Genomic DNA, 11,044 nt, shown 5'->3' with positions numbered 1-11,044 from the left:
CCCCATTCTGCTTTGCCCAGGGGCAACAGCTGGGGCTGTCCCTCCTCTCCTCTCTGCACTGGGCCCTGGCCCTCTCCAGCCCGTGCAGGACGGGGATGTCACGTGGGCATTTCCTCATGAAGGCAGCTACAGCCCCACGGCAGCTGCCACGTCCCCACCCACACTGGGAGTTCTGGGCCCTGTAGATGGGGAGCCAGAGTTGGGCAGGTAGCAGGTAACCCAGCCAGGCCCTGCGCCAGCTTTGGAGTCAAATGCAATTCAGCCATGGTGCTTATGTGGGGGGAGAAGGGGGCTCTGGCAGGGGCACTGAAAGCGGCTGCTACTGTCTGGCCTAGGGCTCGGCAGCCTTTCTGAAGTGCTGGGCCGAGTCTTCATTTAGTCACTCTGATTTAAGGTTTCGCGTGCCAGACATACATGTTAGCGTTTTTAGAAGGTCTCTTTCTATAAGTCTATAATATACAACTAAACGATTGTTGTATGTAAAGTAAATAAGGTTTTAAAATGTTTAAGAAGCTTCATTTAAAATTAAATTAAAATGCAGAGCCCCCTGGACCGGTGGCCAGGACCCAGGCAGTGTGAGTGCCACTGAAAATCACCTCACGTGCTGCCTTCGGCACACGTGCCATAGGTTGCCTACCCCTGGTCTGGCCAGAGAGGCCAGGTGCCAGGCCATGCTGAGGGGTGGGGCTCCAGGCAGCTCTGCCCCTGCCTTGCAAAGGAGAAATGCACTGTACAGACACAGGATGACCAGGGAGTGAGACTGACTAATTCACCTGTGGAACTCTCTGCCCCTGGATAGGCGGCAGGCCAAGAGCTCAGCAGCATTCCTGAATAGAGTGGCATTTCTATGGAAAATGGCAACCGGTGTCACAGACCCATGCTGCTGGGCATGAATCCACCAGTGACTGATGGGGTCAGGGACACGTTCCCTGTGTGTGTGTGTGGGGGGGGCAGACAGAGGGGGTCCTACCCCGCCCTCAGGAACATGCAACGATCATCCCATGAAAGCCAGCAGGCTGGCCAGTGACCCATACCCCATATACACCCAGCGCAGTCCCCCACTGACCCCTATGTGCCCCTAGCACAGCCCCCAGTGATACCCCCTATGTACCCCCCAGCACAGACCCCCAGTGATACCCCCTATGTACCCACAGCACAGACCCCCAGTGATACCCCAAGTACCCCTAGCACAGCCCCCAGTGATACCCCAAGTACCCCTAGCACAGCCCCCAGTGATACCCCCTATGTGCCCCTAGCACAGCCCCCAGTGATACCCCCCGATGTAACCCCCCAGTGACGCCCGTGGCCACGTGTCACGCCCCCAAACCCTGGCGCTGGGCTGCCGAGGGCGGTGCCCAGCAGCAAGCCTCTGGCCGCCAGGGGGTGCCAGAGCGGTAGGGAACTACAACTCCCAGGGTGCATCGCGCCTCGGGGTCCTGATTGCGGTCGACCGGGCTGCGCCTGCGGGGAGGGGTGCCGGGCCGGGGGCCGGCGGCAAGAGCGAAGGGCGGAGCCGGGCCTGCGGCAGCCAGCGCGGCGGAGCGGGAGGGCGGCGGGCCGGTCCGGTCCGGTCCGGTCAGGCAGCGCGGCGGGCAGACCCCGCCTGGCGCCCGGCCCCGCTGTCAGGCAGCCAGGGCAGCAGCGGGCGCGAGCGCGGCGCCCGCAGGCCTCGGACCCCCGCCCCTCGCGCGCCCGCCGAGCCGGCAGGGAGGACTGGCCGAGGGCGCGGCGCGGCGCGGGGCAGGGCGCGGACAGACCGACCCGCCTGGCGCCCGCAGCCATGGCGCTGCCGCCCCCGCGCCGGCCCGGGGCCGCTGAGGCGCTGGCAGCGCGAGCCCCCCCCTCCCCCTCCCGCAGTGATGGAGCGAAGGGGGCCGGCGGCGCCGCAGAGCCTGGACTTCACGGTGGAGAACGTGGAGCAGGTGAGCGGGGCTGGGCCCCCGGTATCGCCCCCCCCCCGCGCTGGGTCTGCCCCGGTATCGCCCTGCCCCTCCCCCCCCGCGCGCTGGGTCTGCCCCGGTACCTACCCGCCCCCCCCCCGCGCGCTGGGTCTTCCCCGGTATCGCCCTGCCCCCGCTGCGTGTGCCCCGGGAACCTGCCCCCGTATCGCCCTGCCCCGCGCTGCGTGTACCCCGGGAACCTGCCCCCGTATCGCCCTGCCCCCGCGCTGCGTGTACCCCGGTATCGCTCCCTCCCGCGCTGCGTGTGCCCCGGGAACCTGCCCCCCGTATCGCCCTGCCCCCGCTGCGTGTGCCCCGGTATCGCCCTGCCCCCGCGCTGGGTCTGCCCCGGTATCGCTCCCCCTCCCGCGCTGCGTGTGCCCCGGGAACCTCCACCCCGTATCCCCTGCCCCCGCGCTGGGTCTGCCCCGGTATCGTCCTGCCCCTGTATCGCCCTGCCCCCGCGCTGGGTCTGCCCCGGTATCGCCCTGCCCCCGCGCTGGGTCTGACCCGGTATCGCCCTGCCCCGCGCTGTCTGCGCCCCGGGAACCTGCCCCCGCGCGCTGCGTGTGCCCCGAGAACCTGCCCCATATCGCCCTGCCCCCGCGCTGCGTGTGCCCCGGGAACCTGTTCCCCATATCGCCCTGCCCCCGCGCTGTGTGAGCCCGGGAACCTGGCTCCCCGTATCGCCCTGCCCCCGCGCTGCGTGTGCCCCGGGAACCTGGCTCCCCTGTATCGCCCTGCCCCCTGCGCTGTGTGCGTCCCGGGAACCTGGCTCCCCACCCCGTATCGCCCTGCCCCTGGTGCTGTGTGTACCCGGGAACCTGGCTTCCCCTGTATCGCCCTGCCCCCTGCGCTGTATGTACCCCGGGAACCTGGCTGCCCCTGTATTGCCCTGCCCCCGTATTGCCCTGTCCCCGCTGTGTCTGCCCCAGGTATCGTCCCCCCTCCCCTCCCGCGCTGTGTCTGGCCAGGCTGGCTCTGCCCTGGTCACCTGCCTCCCCGCAGTGCTGTATCTGCCTCCGGCACCTAGCTGGGCCCCACCCAAGCCTCACCCCTCGCCCCCAGAGCTGTGACTGCCCTGGCACCCCAGCTAGGCCCCCCCCCATCCCTGCACCTCTCCGCCCTGTGCTGTGACACCCCCCCAAGCTCTGCCCTGGGCACCCTGGCTCTGGGGTGTCATTACCCCTGCTCCCCCAGCACTGCAGCATCACCCTGTCCCCGCACTGTGACTGCTCTGGGCGTCCCGTCTGGGCCCCCCTGCCCTGGGGCATCACCCTACCCCATTGGCAGCTGGGGCTTGGCCTGGGCTTCCACCTGGCGCAGGCCAGGGTGCTAGGGGTGCCTTGCCCAGCTGTCGCTGCTTGTGGCTGAGCTGGGTGGCTTGGGGATTCTGCTCCCTGTGGAGGTGACTGCCTGTCAGTTTGAGGCAGCGTGGAGGAGCCTCGCCATGACGGCTGGCATCCCTGTGGGTGGGTTTTTCTTTGGTTTTTGCTGCTATTGGGGTCAGTGACGAGAGCTGGTGCAGGTCAGTGGGTTTTACCCAGCCTTGGTGGTTTGCTCCTGCCTGTTTGCCTCACTTTGCCACTCCCCGTTAGCCTTCCCCTCGGGCTGTGAGCCCAGGGCCCTCTTTGGAGACAACCCTTAAAGGTGACCTGCAAAGGGGACAAAGAACGTGGGCTTGTGCCCTTCCTTGCTGATGGACATACAGGGTTGGAAGGTATGTTTCTTCCCCTGCTTGTTCTGTACATTGGACATTCAGATGCTGTCTGGCATTCCAGTGAAATGACACTACAGGAGCCAACCTTCAGCAGCGGGGTGGGGGTGTCATCATAACCTTCTGGAGAAAGGCCCTTTCAGTGAAAGATTCAGCATCTCCATCCTTCCAGTGCACATCTCTGAGGCCCCCTAAGGCCTCGTCTCTGCTAGGGAAATTGGTGCCCAGAATTCCCTGCTGGTGCTGCACTAATTGTAATCACAGTGATGGAAACTGGAATGCAGACACTGGTCAGGTGTCTTTTAAAGATGTCACCGTCTTCTGAGCAGGGTTGGTTGACATGTGGCTGATTTGCCCTGAGGAGCTGCTGTGGTGGGAGGATTTGAGAAAACCTCATAGCGCAACCTGTGAAGTAGATCAGGAGCATTCTCCCCATTTCACAGAGGAGGAGAATGGAGATCCAGTCCCAGAGCAGTCAAGTAACATGCCCGAGGTCAGTGGCAAAGCTGGCGGTAGAATTTGGGCGTCTAGTGTTTTGCTGAGAGATTCAAGTTATTTAAACTTTAATTTCTCTCTTCAAACCCCAAACTCAACAAAACAAAAACCCCTCCCAGGAGTTCTGGCTCCCAGTCCTCTGCTCTAGCCACTGGCATGAGCACCACTGCTCTAGCCACTGGCACGAGCACCACTCCCCTCCCCGCACCACAGCAACTCTTTGAGCAGAATGCTCCTCTTCTCTTCTGCCCACTTGCTCATGACATTGGTGTGTATTTTGACTGACGAGGCTCCCAGCATTTCCTGCAAATAGGCCAAGGGGCCACGGACTAGTTACTTTCACCACCTCCTGCAATAGCAGTTCCCACACGGTCTTCTGATTTTTTTTTGAGGGGTGGGGGAGAGAATAGGTTTTGTGACTAACTGGGTGATCCATGTGCTGCAAACCCTGCTCCCTTGTCACTGGATTCATGCCATTCTAGGGGTGGTGGGTAATGATAATACACACTTCCATCGTGCCTGTTGATAGTATTTGGGTGCGGTAATAGTCTGTTCATTATGCAGCAGCCCAGTGGGCTATCAAGAAAACAACTTTGGTAGCCTGCCACTCCCGTGCCTACAGAGGGGTCAGATGAGCAGACTTGTGTGTATAATCATAGAATTGTAGGCCTGGAAGAGACCTCGAGAGGTCTTCTAGTCCAGTCCCCTGCACTCATAGCATGACTAAGTATTATCTAGACCATCCCTGACAGGTTATCAAGGTTTCTCCCCTACTCTGAACTTTAGGGTACAGATGTGGGGACCTGCATGGACACTTCTAAGCTTAATTACTAGCTTAGATCTGGTAACACTGTCACCATCCAGAAATTTCAGTGTCTGGATCACTTTCTGTCCCCCACAAAACCTTCCCCTCCCTGGGCAGCCTTGAGAGGCTTTTTCACCAAGTTCCTGGTGAACACCGATCCAACCCCTTGGATCTTAACACAAGGAGAATTTAACCATTCCCCGTCCCTTCCCCCACCAATTCCTGGTGAGTCCAGATCCAATCCCCTTGGATCTTAACACAAGGAAAAAAATCTATCAGGTTCTTAAAAAGAAAGCTTTTAATTAAAGAAGGGTAAAAATTATCTCTGTAAAATCAGGATGGAAAATACTTTACAGGGTAATCAAATTTATATAGCCCAGAGGAACCCCCCTCTAGCCTTAGGTTCAAAGTTACAGCAAACAGAGGTTAAAATCCTCTCAGCAAAAAAGGAACATTTACAAGTTGAGAAACAAAAATAAGACTAACATGCTTTGCCTGGCTATTACTTACAAGTTTGAAACATGAGAGACTGATTCAGAAAGATTTGGAGAGCCTGGATTGATGTCTGGTTCCTCTTAGACCCAAGAGCGAACAACCCCCAAAACAAAGAGCACAAACAAAAGACTTCCCTCCACCAAGATTTGAAAGTATCTTGTCCCCTTATTGGTCCTCTGGTCAGGTGTCAGCCAGGTTTACTGAGCTTCTTAACCCTTTACAGGTAAAAGAGACATTAACCCTTAACTATCTGTTTATGACACAGATGTTTGTCTAACCTGCTCTTAAAAATCCCCAGTGATGGAGATTCCACAACCTCCCTAGGCAATTTATTCCAGTGCTTAACCACCCTGACAGTTATGAAGTTTTTCCTAATGTCCAACCTAAACCTCCCTTGCTGCAATTTAAGCCCATTGCTCCTTGTCTTATCAGAGGTTAAGGAGAACAATTTTTCCCCTTCTTCCTTGTAACAACCTTTTATGTACTTGAAACTGTTATCATGTCCCCCACCCCTAGCTCCCCAGTCTTCTTTTCTCCAGACTAAACAAACCGAGTTTTTTTTTTTTTCAATCTTCCCTCATAGCTCATGTTTTCTAGACCTTTACTCATTTTTGTTGCTCTTCTTCGGACTTTCTCCAATTTGTCATCCTCTTTCCTGAAATGTGGTGCCCAGAACTGGACACTATACTCTAGCTGAGGCCTAATCAGTGCAGAGTAGAGCGGAAGAATTACTTCTTTTGTCTGGCTTACAACACTGCTGCCTAATGCATCCCACCATGATGTTTGCTATTTTTGCAACCATGTTACACTGTTGACTCATATTTAGCTTGTGGTCCACCATGACCCCCAGATTCCTTCTGTAGTAACATAGTCCTCACTTATACAGGACACTTCATCTGAGGATGTTAAAGCACTTTACAAACATGAATTAATCGTCAGTCTCTGCAGAGAAAATAAACCCTGTATAAAGAGAGAGACGGTGATGTGGCTGGCCTCAGATTATACAGCGCCAGAGCTGGGAGTAGAACCCAGGTATCCAAGACCTGTGTTTGTGCAGTGCCTAGCACTGTGGGCTCCTGGTCCATTATTCAGGCACCTGGATGCTATGGTAATATAAAGAATAATTAACAATAATCTCTCTTCTGCTGTAGAAACAAAAGGGCACTGGCAATTAGTTTTAGGCACAGTTATGTTTTTTAAAAGGCTTTTCAACAGAATAGAAATATTGTTAAGAGTGTTCTACAGTGTCAGTGAAAAGAGGGTTCTGGTTGCACATGTTCTCCGGAAGGGTTGGGGACACCGTGTGCTAAATCACTGTGGGTCACCCTAGAGCCTGGAGACCCCCAACTGTGGGGGGCAGTGTCAAGCATTGGGTCAAGCACTGGACAAATACACGCAAGAGGGGAATCTTACAACCTGCTATGAGGCAAAATAATGATTCATAGATTCATAGACTCTAGGACTGGAAGGGACCTCGAGAGGTCATCGAGTCCTGTCCCCTGCCCTCATGGCAGGACCAAATACTGTCTAGACCATCCCGGATAGAAATTTATCTAACCTACTCTTAAATATCTCCAGAGATGGAGATTCCACCACCTCCCTAGGCAGTTTATTCCAGTGTTTAACCACCCTGACAGTTAGGAACTTTTTCCTAATGTCCAACCTAAATTACAGGCAAGGAGCAGTTCTAGAGGGGATGTGGGAGAGGGTATAAGAAGTGATGACTGGGCTGGAGATGATGGGGAGGTACTCCCTACCGTCTGTCATGAGAACAAGGGTCAGCCAATTCCAATGAAAGATGACAAATGGAAAACTGAATAAAAGAAATAGTTTATGTAATTAACTTGTGGAACTCATTGCTACAAGGGAACATTGAGATCAGGAGCTTAGTAGGATTAAGAAAAACTATTGGATGTGCATATGGATAATAGAGCATCCATAAATACAACTTTACTGATGGGAAGTGTGTTTGTGTTGTGGGAGGTGCCAAGCAGTCAGGTCATTCCCTACTTGCCCAGTAGGTGGTTTCTTGTGCCTTCTGCTGAAGCATCTGGCCCTGACCACATCTGGAGACAGGACACTGGCATAACCAGACCAGGGGTTTGATTGGGTGTGGTGGCTGCTCTGTTCCTGAGAGACTGCAGTTGTTTGTAACAACTATATTATACACTAGCCATGAGCACAGCGAGATTGATCAGTCATTCAGGTAGTAGGTAATATTTGGTATTTGCCCCTGCTGGCCTCTGCTTAACCCTTGTCTGGAGCTAGAGAGCCAGAAGGTGAAGCTGACCTGTCTGTTGTTGCTGTCTGACACAAATTAAACATGGTGAAAATGATGAACAGGAAGTGGGAGCTGAGTGGCCCGGTGAACAGGTGTTCTTCAGGACATTGTTACAAAGAACCAAGGCTGAGGAGGGGGACGGACCTGGTTCTGTTTGGGGCTTGAGCACCCCATTTTCTACTTGCCTCTGGTGGGGTCCTACACCAGCAGCGTCTGCAGAACTTAAGCTTTCATTGGCAGAAAATCAACCTGTTTCTAGCTCTTACAATTATGAAGAGCTTTCAGAGTGTGACTGATAAGGTGAGATCTGCCTGAGCCTGCAGCCAGTCAGCCGCAGTGCCTCTGCTACTGCTCAAGGCTCTCCTAAACAGTGGCAGAGTAAAATGAAACAGGGTGTGGTCAGTTGTGTTGATGCTATATAGAATCTAGTGGGCATGCTCCTGCTGCTTCCCAGAAAAGCTCTGAGCAGCATCAAGGCCAGCCAGGTGTTTGAGTTAACCATGGAGTCGCGGACAACACACAAATGACTGCTGGTGAAGGCAGAGTAGCAGAGAACTTTCCTTCCAGCAGCCAAAAGGCTCTGGTGCTTGGTTTGAGGGGTGAGGGGTGTGATACAGAGGTTCTCTTTCACAGTCATATCTCTGGGATGGGCGAGCTTAAAATGGATTAGATGTGCACTCTCCAGGGGCTGCTTCAACAGATGGATCCAGTCGCAAGCTCCAGAGACAGCCAGTGGGAATCCCAGTATCCTCCTCTTTCCCAGAAAAAGAGAGATACTGGTTTTCTCACCAAGGCATTGCCTGTGGGCACCTCGTTCATGTTTGTCCCGGGTCTGTGTTTGGAAGGCTTACTCCTCTGCTTTGTAGGTGGCAGTGGTCAGAACTCTAATCCCATCTCTGACACTGCCATCCTTTGTGCCTTGGGTGTCCCAGGTCCACCCATCTACAAAGTGGGGACAATGCCCCTGGGAAGGGTGTGGGGCTGGTAGTTAGGATTAGTGAATCTCTGCAAAGTGCTCTATAAACACCGAGCTCTGCAGTCTAATCTGCATATGTTCTAGTCTACTGGATCATTCTGCTCCTGAATTTTCCCCCAAGGGCGCACGCAGACAGAGACGGCTCTTTTGTTTGCGCCAACAATAGAACAAATGTTGGCTTTCTGAAAGGTCAGTGGCACTCCGGGTGGTGATTAGCCCAGCATGTGCTGGGTGAGGTGCCGTGCGGAAATGGAGCTCTCCTTGCTGCTCTGGAATGAAGCTCCCTGCAATCTGGGAGTAGGTGCATGTGCTCACTTGGATCCGCTGCTTCCCTTCCCCCAGCCTGCCTGAGCCTTCCCCTTTGCAGGCCTGGCAATCTCAATGTTGTGCTTTCCTGTAGCTGCAGCTCTGTGCTGGGTGGGCTCAGAACGGCTGGCGAGCTGTTCTGGGTGAGGGGCTTGACAATTTGGGGGTGTGGCCCTGTTGGTGGGGGTGGGGTTTCAGGGGCACAGCCCCATATAATGAGTCGATGTCTGATCCGGGCAGTGAATAAGAATTAAAGGCAACTCTGGAGACATGGGGCTGGAATCGCTTAGTGCAGTGTAAGCAAAGCCCTGGGGTTCAAAAGCCCTTTGCAGTGACAGCACGGAAATCTCCTGCATCTCTGCTTTTCCAGAGCAGGGTTTAGACTATTCCAAGACGAACTGAGTGAAAAATTGGCTCTTGCTGGGGGCTGGACTCCTGGGAGGGCCACTGGGGGAGCAGCTTTGTCAGTTGATTCTAATGAATAGACAGCGCTTCTACCGGGCTGGGTTTCCTCTGCCGTTTGAGTTTTAGGGCAGCTCTAGTAATGACATCCAACAGGACTAGAAATGGGAGGTTCTGACTCCCATCTGGGTCAGGTTAATGCAAACACTGGTGCTTGGAATATGAATGGCCTGAGAGAATTGGGAATGGATTATGGAGCCTTTCATCTCCAGGCCATGAGATCTAAGCCAGCCCCGAGTAATGGTGGAAGGTGGTTATACACTGACTGTTTGGTGGGGTGGCCTCCATCCAGACAAGTGGCTGCAATTTAAACACTTTACTGGCGTCTCAGCAGAGCCCAGGGATAAGTCGGAAATCGTCTTTTGCCTGTATAGGGGGCTGGTGCACTTGCGGTCTGTGCTGCACTTGCTCTGTGGATATTCAGGGTCTGTGGTGTGTGAATCCAGCACCTTTTGCTTGCATGAAACTGCCAAAGAGAGAGAAAACAGTGGTGGGGAAGGTGGGGCTGCGAGGGTTTCCTCGGCACGGCAGTCATGGGCTCGGCCAGGTCTCCCTTTCACCATCCTGCTGGTGCCATTGATTTAACCTGAAAGCTCACTGCCAACAGCTAAGAAGCAGGTAATGCTACTGGTTCCCAAGACAGTGCCAAGTGCTGCACCCACCCCAGGCGCCTGGGAGCTCTTTGGAGCCATATTGAAATCTTGCTCTGGTCTCTGTGCTGAGCTCCTTCCTGGCAGACAGGAGGGGAGAGGCCCCATCTCTGGCTGATGAGGCTCAGGAAGGTTTTCCTTGTTGTCAGAGGGTCTCCCAGCCCCAGCTCCTGGGGTCTAGAACTTCATTGCTTTCTTAAGCCAGGCTTTACAGGCAGAAGCTGCACTGGCTTAAGTTAAATCATTTAAAAAAGCAAATGACTTAGAATCACAGACTATCAGGGTTGGAAGGGACCTCGGGAGGTATCTAGTCCAACCCCCTGCTCAAAGCAGGACCAATCCCTAGACAGATTTTTGCCCCAGATCCTTAAATGGTCCCCTCAAGGATTGAACTCATAACCCTGAATTGTCCCTGAAAGTGACAGTGCTGTTGGAAAGAAGCACAGTGTGCACAGATGCTGAGGAAGCTCCTCTCACTGTCAGCCCTCTGCTGAGGCTGCTTGGTCCTGATCCGCGGCCTCCCTGCTGTTCCAGTCCTGTGCTCCCTTGCAGCTCTGCTGGTGCACCTATGCCATGCAGGTGCTTTCCTATCCTCCCCATACTGCTGCAATAGGGCGGGCTATTGCTGCTGTAATTATCCTCCCTCTTCCCCTCCACCGCAGAAATAACCAAGCCTAATGCCATCGCCTCTGCATGGTCCATTGAGGCTTCAGGCGCCCCCAGGCCTAACCTGCCATCGCTGAGTTGGGAATGATCTGCCTGAGGAGTAACTGGCTTGGCTGGAGGCCCCCCAGTGTGTGGTGTAGGGAAGGGACGATGTGGTTACTGCAGGATTGAGCCAGTGTCATTGACAAGGCCAGTGTCACCCCACCTTCCACCCAGGGGAGGCAGTGCTGGCTGCCAGCGACCCTGCAGGA

At 54.8% G+C, this 11,044-nt stretch overlaps 1 protein-coding gene across 2 annotated transcripts in view; it reads left to right on the top strand.

Moving 5' to 3' along the window:
- Nucleotides 1–1,775: 1,775 nt before the first annotated feature.
- IPO13 (importin 13) overlaps nt 1,776–11,044 on the top strand; it is a 61,375-nt gene continuing 52,106 nt past the window's right edge. For both annotated transcript variants that reach the window (XM_039485290.1, XM_039485289.1), the window contains exon 1: nt 1,776–1,922. In XM_039485290.1, the coding sequence (XP_039341224.1) occupies nt 1,860–1,922 (63 nt within the window). In that variant the 5' untranslated portion in view covers nt 1,776–1,859. The remainder of the gene's footprint in view (nt 1,923–11,044) is intronic.

This window comes from Mauremys reevesii, linkage group 8 (genome assembly GCF_016161935.1).
Source record: "Mauremys reevesii isolate NIE-2019 linkage group 8, ASM1616193v1, whole genome shotgun sequence".
Lineage (NCBI taxonomy): Eukaryota > Metazoa > Chordata > Testudines > Geoemydidae > Mauremys > Mauremys reevesii.
This window is presented reverse-complemented; position numbering and strand designations above follow the sequence as displayed.